At 39.0% G+C, this 19,408-nt stretch overlaps 1 protein-coding gene across 2 annotated transcripts in view; it reads right to left on the bottom strand.

Moving 5' to 3' along the window:
- The window catches only part of DCP1A (decapping mRNA 1A), a 44,316-nt gene that overhangs the window by 21,159 nt on the left and 3,749 nt on the right, over positions 1 to 19,408 (bottom strand). For both annotated transcript variants that reach the window (XM_077325546.1, XM_077325545.1), the window contains exons 3-5: positions 16,774 to 16,901; positions 7,181 to 7,247; positions 3,859 to 3,985 (exon numbers count right to left, since the gene is read on the bottom strand). In XM_077325546.1, coding sequence (XP_077181661.1) covers positions 3,859 to 3,985; positions 7,181 to 7,247; positions 16,774 to 16,901 — 322 coding nt within the window. The remainder of the gene's footprint in view (positions 1 to 3,858; positions 3,986 to 7,180; positions 7,248 to 16,773; positions 16,902 to 19,408) is intronic.

Raw genomic sequence — 19,408 nt, 5'->3', positions numbered from 1 at the left:
GACTAGCCCATCTTCGGCGAGGCTACTAGCGCCCTATCTGTCCTCCAAACACTTGGCCAAGGTGATCCATGCGACTGTCACCTCCACAATTGATTTTTGCAACTCACTCTACATGGGCCTGCCTTCATCTCTGACCTGGAAATTGGTGCAAAATGCGGCTGCTAGGATCCTCACAGGAACATCTTTGGAGGGCACATATCCAGCCTGTGCTGAGGCAGCTGCATTGATTGCCAGTTGTGGCCCGGATCAGGTTCAAGGTTTTAGATCTGACCTTTAAGGCCCTACACGGTCTGGGACCCACATATCTGTGGGACCACCTGTTGCCCTATGCCCCCAAGCAGGGCTTTGTGCCCTGAAAGTACCAATTTATTGGTTGTTTCTGGCCCCAGAGAAGCTCGCCTGGCCTCGACAAGGGCCAGAACCTTTTCAGTCCTGGCACTGACCTGGGGGAATGAGCTCCCAGAAGAGCTACGGACCCTGCAGGAGCTTCCGGTATTCCGCAGGGTCTGCAAGACAGAGCTCTTGCACTAGGACTATAGTTGAGGCCAGTGTAGGGAGAAGATCTGATGGGCCCCCTAAGGGAGATATTCCACCACATTGTTCCATCAGTGGTGGCCAGCAGATGTTGTCCTGTCGCCCAACAGAGGGAGCCGTTCCGTAATGGAGGTAGGGCTTCTTTTTTTACCACCATGCTTGTGATTGTTGATGTTAATTTAATTGAGTTTCAATGGGAGTTTTAATGTATTATGGGTTTTTTATTCTGTAACCCGCCATGATCCGGTGCACAGGAGTGGCGAGGAACAAATCCAATAATAATACAATAATAAATAAAGGATCACTCAGCTGGCTGCATGTGGAAGCATGGGGAATCAAGCCCAGATTATAAGTCACTGCTCTTAACCACTACACCAAACTGGCTTCCTGTAATGCAGCGGCTCTGCACCTGTGTAAATCGACTGGTGTGTTGCTACTTCCCCTCCCCCCTTACCACAGCACTGGCCACCTCGGGCTTGAATGGCTGCTGAAGCGCGCAAGCCTGGTTAGGACCTCTTCGGAGGTCGAACGACCCCTTCACAGGGGGCGCTACAGAGCGAGCAGCTTGGCTGGGGGGGGGGGGCGCCGCCACCGTTGCTGTTCCTCCTGCAAATACCTGCACTCATCCTCCAGCTGCTCCAGCAGCGCAGTCTCCCGCCTGGTGCTCCAGGTGGCAGCTCAGCTCAGTGGCCTCAGGCTCTAAGCAGCAGCAGCACAGTTCCTGCAGCTGTGCACCCAGCCTCACCAGGCACATCTGTTCGCTGCACTGTACCTCTTACTCCAGCGCCGCCTCCCTGCGGGCCGGGCTAAGCTCAGCCACCGCCAGCCACAGTTCAGCCACCTCCTCCGTGGGCTACTGCTCCTGCCTGTGCCGCTAGCTCCCACACCAGGCCTGTTCTCCTCCAGCGCCTGCAGCCACCCCATGTAGGCATGCAGGCAGCAGTTCTGCTCCCACAGCTCGCCCTTCTCATCCCGCAGCTCGTCCTGCATGGCTGCACCGCCACCCGCTTGCCTTGCCGAGTGTGCTCGCCCCGGCAACAAGCGCGCCCTCTCCGCTGCTTTGGGTCTGGCATTGGCTGGGCGGGGAGCAGAACTGAACTCAGAATCCCCGGGGGGGGGGGGAAACAATTTATATACAATGATGAACAATGGATCTTCATGCCACTGGTCAGTTTCGGTTTAATTTCTGTGAAAGAACACTTGCATAATTGTATGGTTGGGGTCACCACAACATGAGGAATTGTATTAAAGGGTCGCGGCATTAGGAAGGTTGAGAACTACTGCTGTAATGTAATGACCACCACCACGAGGAGAGAACAGTAACTAAAAGCATATTACATTGACAATGCAAAAATAAGAAGGATCTATGATTAAATAATGTAAGACAGTAATCTACACTAAAAATATGCATTTCTGAAGGCTTAGCTCCTATGACTTTTTGCCAAAAGCTTTTCTCCAACCAAGAATGAGTTTTCCTAATGCAGGAAGGCTTCCTTTTAAGGGAAACCAGTATGCTATTTTGTTGAAAGAAGTCTGTCTTTGTTGGAGAAAGACTTGGAAACTGCCGTCCTTTTTCTATAAATGTGTAAATACTTTAATTCTGTAAATTTTGAAACTGTACATCACTTCTGATCACAAATATTACAGTTTGGTTAAGGAATATTATTATCACTGTAAGAGTTAGTCATAATACGGGACACAATGGGAGCCTGAGCTTCTGCTTACCACAGTCAGACCATCAAAGAAGCATGAAAGGTACTCTGAGTTTACAGGGTGGTGTACACTATTTAATCAGTTGTTGTCAACCTATCTTATCTCTTTATTAGCCCTCTACAAATAGAGAAAGAGGATCTCACTGATTCAAATAGAAATCAAGCTTTTGACAACTTTACATGAGAGTCAGATTTCTCAATATTGTTTTAGTTATTCAACTGCCAAATTGTCAAGAGGAAAACCATCAAGAGGAAAAGCATCTGGCTTCCCTTTTTACCAGTTTCTCTCAGTCAAGGGCCCTTGTAAACTTCTAAACAAGACTTGTTTGTGCTATCAGGAATGGCAAGTATGGGCCTGATATCTTAAGGGAGCTCCTTGGGGGGACTAGGGATATTTGTCTTCCCATCTGACAACCTGAATACTAATAGGGAAAACACTGAACTGCTGGATTTGTGCCCAACATGCTGTACTGAAAGGCACAGGGAACTTTGTATTATACAGAATATCTTACAGTCCAAAAATAATGTTATTTAAAAATAGAATGTAGGCATTCCAATCAAACATAAAATACTGAGGGGAAAATACATTTTCATACCTTTTACAAATAAATTAGTATTCCCTCTAAAATAACCACAAACTGCCAAAAAAGTTCTCTCATAGTTTTTCCTTGCAAGTTTGTAGCCATTACCATTAGGGTATAATCTGTGTATTAGTCTGATCTTGATATTATGTTATTCTTAAAAACCATTGGTGGATATAGTTGTTTTTTTTAATGAAAGCAAGTAATTCTAGCTTGGATAGACTTCAGCATGCCTAAAATGGTTGTTCTGGGGAAGTTGAAAGCCTTTAGCCTTTCGCTTCATGATTCAACATCCCCCGAAGCATTTTAAGATTGTAATGCATGGCCTGTGATGATTCACTGCTCATTCTATTTCGTTCAGTGAGTCTGGGGAAGGGGATAAAACCAGATTGCTTTGTAGTATAGGAACTCATAGGAAGATTCTCTAGAGACTATCACAGAGCCTACATTTACTAGGCAGTACTTAAAAACTGAGAGCTTCAAACATTTTTCCTAGATTATATGAAGTTTAACCAAGTTTGTACAAGTATACCTGTATTATTATTATTATTATTATTATTATTATTATTATTATTATTATTATTATTATTTTGAATTATTACCTGCCACTTTTAAACGGCTTGTGGCGGGTCACAAGAGCCTGAATAAAATCCCAGTAAAAACCTCCATTAAAACCCCCAGACATAAAAACATAACACAAATCCAACTAATCACAATAACAAAAAACAAAAAAAAAGGAGATACGGCAGAAAAAACTAATTTGAGGGGGTTGGGAAGAGAGGCGCAGATAGGACCCACAAGCCACCATTCACACCACTCTATTCTGGAAGGGGGGCCATACAGATCTTCCTCGCCGCACTGGCCTCAACTACAGACCTGGTGGAAGAGCTCTGTTTTGCAGGCCCTGCGGAACGCTGGAAGCTCCTGGCGTACTACAAGAGCAAAAAGTGTCCATGGACACTGACCAGCCTACACTTGAAATCAATTGCACAGAATTTAAAACAAGAAAACTACACACACCCTTTTCTTACCCGGTCATATTCAACCTTGGCTTTGCTAAGCATCTCTAGGATATCAATTGACCTGTTTTCATGGCAACCATTAGTTCTGCTTGGGCTTTTCCTGTCCTGCGATCTCCGCGCTTCTTCCTGTACCACTCTGTAATAGAGGAGAAAATGCTGTACATGATTGGTAATTTTATTTTGCATTAAGCCATATTCCCATGAAAGCAACATTCAATTTAAATTAAAAATCTGAATGTATGCTTGATGAATGCTGAGCTCCAAAGCAGAAAATGGCATTTCATTAAGTATCAGCTGTGTAACTACCAGCTCACGGGAAAGCCAAAAGGTGCTATCATAACAATCACAGAAGATGTCAATCACTCCACAGCTCTGTTTCCAAGGGTACTGGGACAAATGAACTCCTTGTGATATAGCTTCAGAGGGTAGCCATGTTGGTTTACAGCTGAACCAACAGTAGCACCTTAAGAGATCAACAGGACTTTGGGGGGGTATAAACTTGTGAGAGTCAACTCCCTTTGTCAGATACAAGACTGAATACAGATCTCTCACGTCCTTCTATCCCAGTCAGAAGGTGGGAGCGGTGTTGCAAAGAAGGAACTCAGGATGCAGAGGTTCAATGCACATATTAATTAGTTTGATCAGAGCAGAGAGGAAATGCTTTGGGGCAGAAAATTAGCACATCTGTTGTGAAATAAGAATCCTATGATATGATTCAGCCCTAAGGTGTTAATTGTTCTGAACCTGTAAATGAACTAAAGCTCAGTGGTCAACATGAGATTACTGAATTTGAGTTAATTCACAAGTTCAGAACAATTAATCTTCCCAGGGCTGAATAGAGACACAGGGCTAATACCTGTGTATAAAAGGTAAAGGTAAAGGTATCCCCTGTGCAAGCACCGAGTCATGTCTGACCCTTGGGGTGACGCCCTCCAGCGTTTTCATGGCAGACTCAATACGGGGTGGTTTGCCAGTGCCTTCCCCAGTCATTACCATTTACCCCCCAGCAAGCTGGGTACTCATTTTACCGACCTCGGAAGGATGGAAGGCTGAGTCAACCTTGAGCCGGCTGCTGGGATCGAACTCCCAGCCTCATGGGCAAAGCTTTCAGACGGCTGCCTTACCACTCTGCGCCACAAGAGGCTCTTTTATACCTGTGTATAAAGTCCTGTCAAATCATTGCTGACTACAGCAAGGAGCTTCCAAGACAAGTGTTTTGCAGAGGCAGTTTGCCACTGTCTTCTTCTGCAGAACCTTCCTTGGTGGTCTCACATCCAAGTACCAACCCTGCTTAGCTTCAAAGGTCTGTGTATTGGCCTATCATATTTCTGTGGCTTGCAGTCAATAGTTAAGCTTGCTGCACATTTTGAGTTGCAGGCCAACAGCCAATGCCTTTACCTGTGCAGTGTTGTTTTACATGGTAGAAGTGGTCCTCCACTGGGGGGCCTATTTCCCTCAGTATTACGTGTTCTGTTCACAAAAGACCCTTTTCAAAAATTTTAATGAGCTGAAATCGTCCAACAACAGAGGATTACCTCTGCAATGGACAAAGGAGCAGAAGCAAGGCATAGGATCTTCCAGATATTTAGTTTACACTTGAAAGGCTTTTGTAAGTCAAAGTTCACTTTATCAGACAGATGAAGCTTTCATCCATTAGGCAGGCATATTTATACCAAGAGTTGCAATCTACAAAATGACTGTGGGGGAGAGATTAGACAAAGAGTTTTAAAAAATCCAATAAAAAAGTAATCAATCCAGTGAGAGTGTGACAACCACTCCCAGGGTTGTGTGTTTCGGCCTCTGACGCACACAACTCCCAACTGTAGTTAAGTAGGCAAAGTAGTGGTATAAACAAAATCAGGCCTAATCTAAGAAAGAAAGGGAAAAAAAGGGGGGGACTGGAACCATAAAACCCAACTGATAACAGTTAGGACCTACAAAGGTTGAATGTTTGTATTGTTGTTAAAATCATGTTACTTTTATTGTGCACAATTAAAAACAACAACTTTAGGTACAAGCAATACTGTCTATGGGCTGGATATATGTTTTTATGTTTTTAATATTTAAAGTTGTTTTTTTTTAATTGTGCACTAAAAAAGTAACATAATTTTAACAACAATACAGGCATTCAACCTTTGTAGATCCTAACGGTTCCTAATCTGAGAAAGTACAGGATAACATATGATAAGTAGACTCAACTAGAAATGCATATACAGAACTAATTAAAGTATCTAAAGTGTGTATACACAAAAAAACTTATACCTTGAATAGAACTCTGTTGATCTTAAAAGTGCCACTGGACTCAAACCTTATTCTAAATAACATCTGTAAAGGACAGAATATGCTATCAACACCTACAGTGAGCAGTTCTTGTTCATATCAGGGCTGGGGGGGGGGAGATACAATATTAAGCTCTTTGCTGATTCAGCAATTTCATGTTTGGATTCTTCACTTGAAGTTCTTCTAAGAATCACTGATCATCTACAGATCAGCAACAGAATGACCAAGATTAAAATGTACATTTGCTTCTGTATATTGTAATTTTTAATGCCTGTTTTTTGGTCTGTGTAGCAAGATATCCAAAGAAAAGAGTAGAAGGCATTGCTGATACATGATATGCATGTATTAACACTGGAGAATGAGACCACAATGGTATACCTAATGTTATTAGGTATGGTGATCATATTGTTCAAATTTCACCTTGCATTTTCCACAATGCATATGATTTTTTTGTTTATTCTACTTTATCACAATGGTACACCTAATATTATTAGGTTTGGTGATCATATTGTTCAAATTTAACCTTGCATTTTCCACAATGCATTTGATTTTAGGTTTTGCCTACTTTGCCTACCTATCTACAATTGTAACTAGTACTCACCCACTTAAATAGTTACTGGATCTTATTTTACACTGGCTTGTCTTTTAACACTGCTCCTGAACCATCACATCTGCTGTTTACATCTTTGAGTATGCATACATTAGTCTAATGGATGAACATTTTCTGCTTCTCATAAAGTAAATTTTGACCCATGAACACTTATTCTGGAATAAATTTTGTTGTATATTTGAATTTATGGTTAAGTCTTGATTTCTGACCTACCTGTGAAAGAAAATAAATGTTATGTATGAACTTTAACGAGATCTCATACAATGTACCTCATTAAGCGGTGCTTGTTCTAAATACAGAATTAAGAAAATCTGAAAACAAGGCACTGTTGCAAATAATGGCATTATAAAATGTGACAGAAGTGTGATTGATAGCAAGTATGCACAGTTTCACCACCTGTGCTATAAAACCAGACAAGTAATACGGTAAACTTATACTTACTTAGCCATGAGTTTTGCTATTCGATGACAGTCATTCTTGTCATAGAACCAGATACTATAAATCGACACTAGAAAAATATTTTAAAAGATTATTAAAAAGAATTCCAAGTAAGAAGTAAAAGAAACAAGTTGCTTAAGTTCCTAACTGATCTCTTCTCATAACTTCTCTAAGAAAAACTAATGTTACCATAAAATTGTGAATATTCACAAAAGCAATAATAGGAAATAATAAAACAAACTTTACTTGAGAAACTTCACTTGCTAATGAATCATTTAGTCCAAATTAGCCAGATTAAAAACAAAACATTTTTCCAAGCAAAACTTGAATCTTCAAGCATTAAAAAGTTGTATGCTCAAAGCTTCCATATTTCACAGGTTAATCAGAAGTAAAAGATAAAACTTGCACTTAAGCTAGTACAGCACATTAAAGAAAAACACAGTGCCACTCAACAACTTCAGTCCATTGATAAACATACTAAAACTATGAATCACCGCATTTGTTGATCAGAAGCCGTAAGTAAAAAAAAAAACAAAAAATCTAGTCACAGAAGTCCACAACAAACTTGGCACTGATTGATCTCTTACTATAATTACTCCAAGAAAAAGTAATGTTACTGTGAAGTTCTGAATACTCATGAAATAATAAAATAAATATTTGCTATTCAAGGTTGTTAATGACCACTAACATTTCTTTTGCATATTGAGTCCTCATTGCTACACTGAAAAGATTAAATACAATTTTGGAATTCAATATATCTATATTTTTCTCTTTTTCTAGATTCAAAATGAGTCATCATTTCAAAGACATGATACACATTTGAACTAATGGGGAAGTTAAAATTTTAGAACTTCCGTTCAGTTAGCCATGTTTTCCAACATGCGTGTAAGGTCTTCTTACATGCGTGAAGTAGAAGATAGGATTCAGATGCATGTAAACCTGGTTTCAGTACTGTCAACAGCATAAGCAATTTGGGATTCAGCAACCAATTAATCCCCTCTGCCTTTTAAAGAAAATAAGTTAACACATCTCAATATACAAGCTTCTGGATATCAATTAGTATGTTCAGCATCTAACAGGCCATGGGAACGGTATCCCATTTCTCACTTGAAAATGAACATTTTCCTGAATACCTGGGGAAGTCTGGGTATACAGAAACCATGTTCGTAGATGGCTCCATTTCATTGCTACACTGAGAGGCATTTAACTATTTTTACTATTAGAGAGAATGACAATGTTGTTAGAATAAATCAGTAAATTCACTTACAGGCTTTTTCTAAATAGAGCCTTAAGAAAACATATCTCCAAAAATGTGTCCAAATCTCAGTAAGTACATTTGTTCACTTGATTAGAAAACCACTAGTAAAGTATTATATTTTTACTATGTAAGCTGTCTCAAACAGGTCTCCAGAGATGTAGCATAAACATTTCTCTACATAAACTCTATCAATACTATTAAAATTATTTATCTCACTGAACAAATGTTTTCCTAAAATAAGCTTGGGGAAATTTTGGATACTTAGAAGACTTCAGAGAGCAGAGAGATTTGCTTCATAAACAAATTTTTCATTTATGTTTATTGAACATGCTGCCACGCAAAGTGTGAACAGCCAACAAATGTGATGCAAACAAGTAACTACAATAGATCTTGAAGTATTACAGGGTTGTCAAACTTATTTTCTTAGATGTAATAGAGAACAGTGCCATACTGAATGTGTCAAATCATCACACTTTCCTAAGAGATATCTAAAATGTACATGTAAGAAAGCCAGCATGGTATAGTGCAGCCTTTCTCAACTTGTTTACCGTTGAGAAACCCCCAAAACATTCTCCAGGCTTGGACAAACCCCAGAAATAGCATAACCATGCAGACTATGAGTTGTTAAAAATTTATCAGGTGGTATGTTGACCTGCCCCCCCCTCCAGCGACATGGTCATACCACCCAATAAAGGTTTAACAAATTTTTAAAATATATTAAATATTAATTGACTCTCTCCCATTCAGGAATCCCTTCCAGGGCTGTTAAGAAACCTGGTGCAATGGTTAAAAAGTGGCAGACTGTAATCTGGAGAATTGTGTTTGATTGCCCACTCTTCCACATGCAGCCAGCTGGGTGCCCTTGGGCTAGACACAGTTCTCTTAGAAGTGTTGTCAGTCCCACCTACCTCACACTGTGGTAAGCCACTTTGGGAATCCATCAGGTAGTGAAAAGCAGGGTCTAAAAACCCAGCTATTCTTCTTTCAGAACTCTTGAGCAAATTTCACCATATCTAGCAGTATTCAATACTGAAGTCAGAACAGGATTTCACTTATCCAATCACTTCATTAAGGACCATGGCTATCTATGAAGATATGGTTTAACACCAAGGTCACAACTGGATTATAAATTATAATTTTTAGAAATCTTAACAGCAGAAATCAAAGGGTTCCCATAATTCTACCATTTTAAGAATGGCATCAAACACTAACAGGTATTAGTGTATTCACAGAGTATTCCAATGTTTTTCTTTTTGGAGAAATTGCAAAACATGTTACAAGTCAATACTTCCTCAAAGGTTCATTTTTTTTTTACTGGAGACTTACCACTTATGCCTTTCAGTTTAATTTAATTTTGCACTTGTATTCTGCCCTTCCCTGGCAGCTCAAACACATAATTATTTTATTCCTACATTAATAGTAAAGTGGGAGGCTCAGTAATCAGGAAAGCAGTAAAACCAAGCCAATCACGGAGAAGGGAATTTTTTCTACATACTTATTCTTAGAGAATGGTATACAGAGAAGCAATACTGAGAATGCTCCCTCACGAGTTGCAACTGAAAGCAACTCGTGAGGGAAACCGAGGGAAAAGAGGTTATGCCCTGCCCAGACAGTATCTACTATCATGAAAAGAAGGAGAGAGTTCTGTAATATACATTTCATAGGAACATCAGAAGCTGTGTGCTGTTGTTATAGGCACAAAAACCGAAGAGGCAGGACAGGTTTGGATAAGAGAGCTAATATAGAAAGGATGTTTAAATTAAAAAAAGATGAATGGACTCTAAATAAGGTTAAATTATAATAGGCACAGAAAGTTGTTCGTGCTAAAAATCTTGTTCCTGCCCCAGGTTCAGTGGGATTGAAATAAAAAGAGATTTTATATTGTCACCTCTCCCACCAACAAAGTGTCCCTTCCATCTGACCACTGTACATTTCATATTATTCCATATGTCTACAAATATTTTATCATCTTGTATCAGTCATTTCTTTTGTCAGGTGTGTGGTGCTATAGTAATCCAAGGCAGATGCAATTTCTACTGACTTACCCTCAATGGGAGGAACAAATGTTAAGGAGGTAAAGCCTGTGGCTTGATGGCAAAAGATAAGAGCAGCCTAGAAAGACAGCTTAATGGAGTAAACAAGTCAGCAAGCAGAATTGTTCAAGGCTGTCCACTGAAGCAGAAAGAGGCCTGCATCCAAAAGTTAACCCTGTCTGACAACATATCAAATAAGTCAGTATTTCCTGTCAGCAATGAGCCTCAAGGAATTGCCCTGAAAAATGATCAAAAACATTTAACATGAAGGGCACGTTACCAAAGCAGCCCCAAAGATTAACCATGTCAAGAGCTCTGTGTTTAGAAACAGACATGCCATAACTTTAAGATACTCTCTTCCTAACCTCCCAGACAGAATGAATCGCTAGTCTTACCTGAAGGTTTCTTCTCTTCAGTGGGAAGGTGGGGCATCCAAGGATTACTAGGTCACAACTCTGTTTGCTCAGGCTATTCAAATTTAATTGAATTGGTTGGCCTTACTAGGTAACCAAGGGCTGGCCTTCCAGTTTTTAATAAGCTCCTCAATGCAAGTTGTAGTCTTGCAGTCCTGGACTGCCTGTGCTCCCATGTTCTTCCTATTCTGTTTTTTCCTTTCCTTTCGTTTCCTTTTGTGTGTGTGTGTGTGTGTATTTGTTTGGAGCAGGAAATGGATGACTTTGCCCCACAGAGCAGAAAAAGCCTTTGGGTAAGACCAATGTCTCATTCTACTTCAGTGGGGAAAGCTGAAGCTCTGTGACAGCGTGTGTGCGCCCCCCAGCGTGCCGACACCTGCGCCTCCCCCCCCCCCCCGCCCGTGGCGCAGTGCTGGCTACGTCGAGAGCGAATGGCCACTCCGGGCACCGGAGCACCCAACCCTAATCTAATAATCTTTCGATGACTTCCCCCACTGAAGTAGAACCAATATTTACTCTGCAGTAGTTCTAATAACCCTATGGTCATCCATAGTCAGTAAAAGATTTTTTTCTGTAGCACTAAATGTACCTGATAGTTGAAGTTCAGTGTACAATGGGTGTTATTCTTTGAAAATAACAATGAGCAAATGTACAACTCACATGTAGAACATGTGTTAAGCATTTCAACTGCACCCTTGAGCCTTCAATTTTAAAATCGAGAAAGGTTTGGGGTATGTACCAAGCACCCAGATAACAAGGCATACAACCTATTTAACTGCCATGCTAACCACAGTTGATCCTTTAAAAACTGGTATTTTCTCAGTAAGCCTAGCTCAAGAAAAAAAAGATGCTTGAACATATTGTTTGCCAGCTTTAATGACCAACATTCACCTAGCATATAAACACATCATTTGACAATTTAAGTCAAAAGAACAAATTTAAAAAGGCATGCCAGAGAAAACTGATTCTGGGCAGAAAAGCTTCAGAATAAACCTACAGTTATTAGCATGGTGAAAGAAAAAACATATGCTGAAAGTGGCTATCAAAGCCAAGTACTAATGGATTTACCCTAAACAAAGCTAGTTATCTAAGACAGACAGGACAGAGATAACTATGTTGCAAGAGAAACTCAGAACAAGAAAGTGAATGGTGATAACACATTAGCTTGTTGGATCACACTGTTCTACATGTCTGGCTGTCCTCAGCTTAAACTCCATTATAAAAATCCTAAATGCAATTTTACCATTTCTCTCTACCAAAATAGCAACAGCAGACTCATTCCTTATCTTGTTTAGGAAGCTGAGTTAAAGCAGAAGTTGAAGATTCTTTCCTCTTGTACAACCAAAACACATGCCATTCTGACGACAGTGGAAATAGCCAGTAGGTGACAGTTCTTAAACCTGTTGTGTACACACTGATATTTTTACTTAAGAAAAAAGCAGGTAGCCTGGCTATCAACTGGAATTTTACAAAGGAATCAGTTGTTATAGCAAGGAGAACGACTCGCTTGAATTTCAGTACATTCTTCTGAGGAAGAGTGCTTGTACTCGAAAGCTCACGCCTTGAATAAATCTTTGTTGGTCTTAAATGTGCCACTGGACTCTGACTTTATTGTGCTACTTCAGACCAACACATCTACCTACTTGAATCTTCCGGGAGTAAATATACTATGCTGCATTCAACTGGACCAAAAGGAAACACACCAGCAAGGAAATAGGCCAGGTGTGTGTATGTGAGGGGAACACAGGTGTTTCTTCAGATCTGCCTGCCAAACCCATCTTTTAACACCATGGAAACTAGTTCTGCACACCCAGAGGAAAATACCAGATACAAAGGGAAAGTTGTAAGCGAAATAGATGTGGAAACCAACTTCATAGATTCATTTACAGGTAAGTTCAAAATGGTTTCACCTATTTTCATAACTGGGACCCTGAACCACTCAACTTTGTATCTATTCATCATTACACAAGTAAATATATGATGTTTGATTTTATTAATGAGAGCTAGGCTAACAATACCATAAGAAACTAAAAGCAAATTAAGTTTTCTTTGTTTAATTTACAATATTTTTGTTTATCCTGTAGAGTGGTTCACCCATATAAACCTGTCATCATTGAGCTGTACTCCTTCCTATTATGCAGACTAATAACTCTAGTTCTACTAGAGATGGTTAATTATCAAAGAACTCATTCTCCACTTAGTCACTTATGCAGTTCAGAAACATACATTACAAATAAAATTTTGTACCAGTATATCCCACCATTTTTGAAGTTAGATTGGTAACTTTTGCTTATCACTGATTAAGGCTTACATGACTATATTGAATTCAAATCATAACTGATTTTAGCAGATTTAAAGAACAGGTTTTTAAACTGTTTCCTGAAAAATCCTGTGCTTGAAAAAATGGGAATGCTTTTAAAGCACGTCACTGCCGTTTGCCCTTTTAAAGAAACAAAAGCAAAGCTGTAGAAAATGTTTTCATGAAGTCACAGAAATATATAAAGTCATTGAATGGGCAACTGACTTTAGATCCAAAGAGACATACTTAAAGCCTTAAAATTGTACTTAGAACACTTTAGCCATATTCCATTAAGCTATTTTTATAATGTATATCCCACCTTCCCATCATGTCTAAGGTGATCTGCATAAAAATTAGTATCAACCGAAGGTCTCAGTATGATCCAAAATCCAAGTTCATTGGTTTAACTTTGAAGTGATTTCCATGGAATTTTGTTGGATTCTACTATCTAAGGAGAACGGATACATGTAGGACTACACATAAGAACAGCATTACACATAAGTATTAGCATTACTACAATGCCCTTCATAACTAGGACCCAATACTACTATAGTCTCTCCTTGTTAAATGTTAACAAAGATAGTATAAATGAAGCTGCTTTATGAGTTAAAGCAGCCCTCAATAGCTACCTCATGTCTTCATAAAAGTTCCACAGGGTGTAAGCATTTCTCTGTAGCATCTGCAATCAGACAGCCCACCCTTTTTTAATTGCAAAAGCAAAACCATGAGAGAGAGAGAAGTGGCTACTTAAATTTTTTTAGTTCAGCCAGAACTCAGATGTGCCTATGCTGCAAGTTTTGCAATTCAAAGAGTACAAAGCTTAAAAAGCTATAAGTAAATCTTCACATTTGTATATATCCTTTGCACCCAAACAAAAAGTTTTAAGACAGGAGAATTAAGCCTTGAGTAGAAATCAGTAGAAAGGCAATTTCTATTTTGTAATGGTTAATAAAATACAAATCTATGGAAAGCAAGCCAGGGAGCTGCATGAAAAGAAGACAAGCACTTATGGCTTTTAACTATTTGCATTTTCATACTGGCTGTATGCTGATTTCATCTATACTACACAGCCCATTATAGTGAAGGACTGGCACTCCTTAAACGATATATCAAAGGGACTACAGCAACTTAGATGTCTTAATAAAATAATTTATTCAGTACTGTCCCCCAACAATATATTTTGTACAATTCTAAGAATTTTGTTCCACATAAATCAAATGGAAACAATACATCATTTTTTCCATCCGATTCATATTATTTAGTACTGCTACAAGTTCTTCTGGATAAAATTGCAAGAGATTTTCCCACAATGACCAAGACATATTGGGCAGAAATATTCAACAACCATTTGAAATTTAAATTGTGATCATGTCTGAGAACATTCATATATGCTGCTATTGAGATCATGCACTAATAAAACAGGTGTGGACCATATACTCGGATGTTGCCTCTGACTGCTGCCTTCAAGCAACTATTAAATTACAACTCAATTTGGAAGTGTGTAATACAATGTGAGTGCCATGAAATCCTCAACTCAACTTTCACCTCAGCAACAACAGCCAACACAGACAGCGGTTAAGGAACTAGAAGCACCACATTCTTCCTTACCCCATCTCTTCGCCAGCATGAATTACCACCCTGGGCTTTAAGAATGGATGTGGCTCATGCTGCAGCACCCATGAAACACTGGCCCAGTTTAAACGTGATTCTAGAGGATAAGCAATTAGCCATGCAATGTTACACATACAAGCCCACTTCACATGTGATATATTAACATACCAGCACAATGGCCACTTAGGTTATAGAATTCTGTCATGCTAAGATCCCAATTTAAACATGACACCATGCTTACACAAAGAGTAAGTTCCTCTTGGCCCTCAGCATTCCATTTAAACTGAGCGGTAGTTAAACTTCACAAGGATTTAAAGAAAGTTTCACATTTGATTGCCACTAACTGCAGTTAAGATCAAAGACAATGCAAATCTTACTTCAGGATTTCAGCCTTAGACAAGTTTTCATGGTCTTATTATTAGACCTACATCTAAAACCTGGGGATAGCTCTAGCCTACCTTTCGGGACCATTGTATGTACTAATGGGAAAGTATGTAAAGAGTCGGATCACTTGAAATGTGATGGAGCACTTTTCTGTGATCTCTTGAACTTTAAATTCCAAGTGTACTTGGAATGTTAGTTAAGCTTTGTTGTACTGCTAACGGATGCTCCAGCTGTAGGAATGTTGTGTTATATTCCAGACTATTGACTCATTTTGTGCAGATAAAAGTAGTTACGCTGTAGTTAGCGGGGATGGAGGGAGCTAGACAAGCCTTCAAATTGAAACTAAAGGCATCCTACATGGCAACAAAGTGATACTAAATTTGTTGAGTGAAGAAAAAGAGGAAGCATTGCTCAATAGTTGGAGAGTCTCCCTTTGTTTTTACATGATTCATATATCAGCCCTACTACTCACAACATCACATGAAGTAGTAAAATGACAAGTGCTGTCAGACTGTGCTTGACAATGTTCCTCAAGATAATAAAAATTCCAAGCATAGAAGACTAGATAAAAGGTTTTTTAGCCCTTTTATACATTTTTTTGTGAGAAAGTATTTAATCATATAAACCCTCATACTATCGTGGTATACTAGCTCTTTTGCTTTTTGTTAGAGCTAGGTTCAAGATATTATCAATAAGCCTTGAGTAGTATCTTCACATAAACACCCTGAAGGGCATGCTTTCCAATGTATTATGGACTACCTGCTATGCAGCAACAGTTCCCAACATGCTATCTGTTCTTCATCCACATGCCACTGACATTTTCTTAGGCCATCACACTTGAACAACACTATCACTCGTTAGCTGACAAATTCAGACAGATTTTCCAGGTTGCAGAGACAGTATGCAAACGATCACTCTTCAAGAGTTTGAAAACAGTTATTAATTCACAGTACTTATTAGCACAAGTCTGAACAGACCACAATGTACGTTTTGACCTAGAAAACACTCTATGGTCTGGATCCTTCATATCTAAAGGACTGTCTTCTTCTGTTGTATGCCAATAGCTAGCATCTTCTTGAATGGAGGTTCATTTAACACTGGCCTATACTACAATGTTTGTTTATTACATGTATGTACCACACTCCCCCGAGGCTCATGAAACACAAGGGGAAGAACGGTACAGTAAAACTCAGTAACCATGAATAACAATAGTAAGAGCCATAATAATGAGAACAGTAAATTCTAACAGACCCATGTCGTTCAGGGCATTTGAAATTATGGGAGAGAGGCAACTGCTCTAATTCTTTGGAATGGGTGGCCATTAGAAGCTAAGCATGCGCTTTCTTGGGTGAGTTTCAAGAGAGGAGCCAGGCATGTCTATTGTTTTCATAAGATATATTGTTTCGTTTGCTCTGAGCCCCTTCGAGAAAAGAGGGTAGAAAGTAAATAAAATAAGTACATTCAAAGAACAGCATGTAGTGAACTGACAGTAGTGCCAAGAATTTTGGGTTAGTTACTGCTGTATCCCAAATAACAGAAATGCTGCAGAACAACTGAGGAAAAAAAGAGTCTCTCCAATTCTTCACGTTTATACTCACAATTAGCATTTCTATAGAGGAGAAAAGGTTCATGCAGTTGAAACTCTAGGTCTTTGTTTACAGGTTCAACCAGGTTATGCATGTTCAGTCGATTCACAATTGTGAAGCCATGATAAGGAGAAGCAGACCTATGATTTCAAGAAGAACATTAAAAAAATCTGAGTAATAGCAACCGTGTACATTTTGGGAAAATCAATAGTGTGGTGGTAGAGAATGTTCTGCACCAACTTCATTAGAACTCAAAATATATTTCCATATCAGAATAACAATCAGAAAGCAATATTTAACAAAATTACCTACTGTTATGAGATAGTGTTTTTTTTCTTTTTTTGCAAGGGAGAGTGGGCTTTAAAAAAAAATGATTGTCAAGTCCTATGAAGCGATTCCAAGAATACTGGTTGAATTCTGATGTAGAAGTAAACCACAATTAAAATCCAATATAGCGTTCTCATTTAAAAATTGAGAACTGCATATATTTTTCCAACACCAAAAAGTCAGTTTCAGATATTCTCAAAACTAAACAAAAAAAATAACCCCTACTAATAATTTCTCATCAGTATCATAGTATAACAGTATTAAATTTAAAAATTCCACAATGTTTGCTAATGGTAACTTTCTGAACTGCTGTCATGATATAACAACTCTGCTCTGTTCTTGAAATGTTCATAACTGACAAATCATCATTCTTGATTATAAAAAGAATTTTTAACAGTAAAAGTAATATGGGCCTAATTGGAAAAAAAACTACTAAAACACAGGAATGGCTATTTAAGGTTTTGGATGTGATGAAAATTGTTATTTTGAGCGACTAGGCACAAAGAAAATACTGCAAGTATTATTGTAGCTATTTGCCTATGTAAGATATAATTTGTTTGCTTAATTTTACTGAAATAAGTTGAGTGTCCAAATGCTCTTTTGAAATAAACTACCAGAAACATCTATGAAACAGGAACTGTAACTGTGCACTGTGTATCTTGTACACAACATATATAATATAATAATGGGGGGAAAGCTGGGAATGTATTTTAGACTACACCATCTTCCTGAATGTGAGCACTGCAAGCAAAATGTAGGTTCATCTATTATGCATACAGTTTTTTCCCATAAAAATAGAAATCTATGTATTTTGACACTCAAAATGAATATAATTTAAATTTTTTCTTAGGAACACAAAAGATAAACTAAGGCTATAAACAAGCACAAGGTTAAGCATGCTCTCACTGAAGTTAACACACCTAAAGTGCCAATAGCAGTCGAACACAAAAATCATTTCAATAAATCAGTTTCTCTTTATTGTTGTAATTCCATTAGAACAGATGGACTAACAGCCTGAGCTGGCATGTCAAAAATAATTAAAATTCAACTGAACTCATGATTCAAGGGGTAGAGATCTGGAAATAGCATTTGTAGAAGGCCCAAAGGCATTACAACACTGTCAACAAGGAGAGTAACATTTTATCTTTCTTAGACTTCTAAAAAGGTTGCAAAAGCAGCCAGATAAAGACTTGGGTATTTTTTCTTGTCATCCGGAGGAAACTGGAAGCCTTATAATCACTGCTGGTTTTAATTAATCATAAAACATTAATGAGGAAACTGGTCAGGATCCAACTGAATCCCAGAATAATATTTGTATGCAGAATTCAGTTGGACTTTGGCATTGCAAAATATACTTGTGAAAGCTATGCTGAACCAAGAAAGAGCACAAAGCACGTGTTTCTAGTGTTTTCCTGACAGCTCAGCAGCCTCAGGAAATGGGCCACTGTACCATCTGCAGTCTCCAAGCAAATCTGAACCCAAATTGTCTATAGGTAGCCCAGCATAGATGTTGCAGCGGCATTAACAGCAATTACGTCAAACACTGAAGTGAGGATTAATGGCTTCAGCCATCAGACAGAGTAGCTAAAATGCATATATATTCACTGTTGATCTCTGCCAATCCAACCTCTGCAACAGATCCAACCCATGAATGATAGTGACAATTCTGTACTAAAAGTAAGTGTAACATCAGATATATAGATAGGGGCATTTTTAGCAGCTTCTTGCACTGGTCACCTGTGGACAACTGTGTTCATTGCAGCATAGTACTCATGTTTCAAGAGCCCCTTGTGGCGCAGGGTGGTAAGGCAGCCGACATGCTGTCTGAAGCTCTGACCATGAGGCTGGGAGTTTGATCTCAGCAGCTGGCTCAAGGTTGTCTCAACCTTTCATCCTTCGGTAAGATGAGTACCCAGCTTGCTGGGGGGTAAAACAGTAATGACTGGGGAAGGGAATGGCAAACCAATCTGTATTGAGTCTGCCAAGAAAATGCTAGAGGGTGTCACCCCAAGGGTCAGACATGAGTCGGTGCTTGCACAGGGGATACCTTTACCTTACTCATGTTTCAAGACTGAGAAAGCCAATGCACATTACACTCCACTAATTTCCAGAGCTCACTGCCAAGAAACGTAACAACGGTCAATAATATTTGTAGAACTTACACATTCATGGGTCTGTTTGAATGAAGGGTTAAAACAAGCAGGCTTGCCATGTATTAGTGATTTCCTTCCTTCTACCTTGTAAGTAGATGAATTTGAAATAAATTACATCCTAAAGCCCTTTACTTTCTTTTACCATGACAATTTACAACACTGAAGCT

This window comes from Paroedura picta, chromosome 3 (assembly GCF_049243985.1).
Source record: "Paroedura picta isolate Pp20150507F chromosome 3, Ppicta_v3.0, whole genome shotgun sequence".
NCBI classification, from domain to species: domain Eukaryota; kingdom Metazoa; phylum Chordata; class Lepidosauria; order Squamata; family Gekkonidae; genus Paroedura; species Paroedura picta.
Note: the sequence above shows the minus strand (reverse complement) of the source record. Positions and strands in the feature narration are given on the sequence as shown.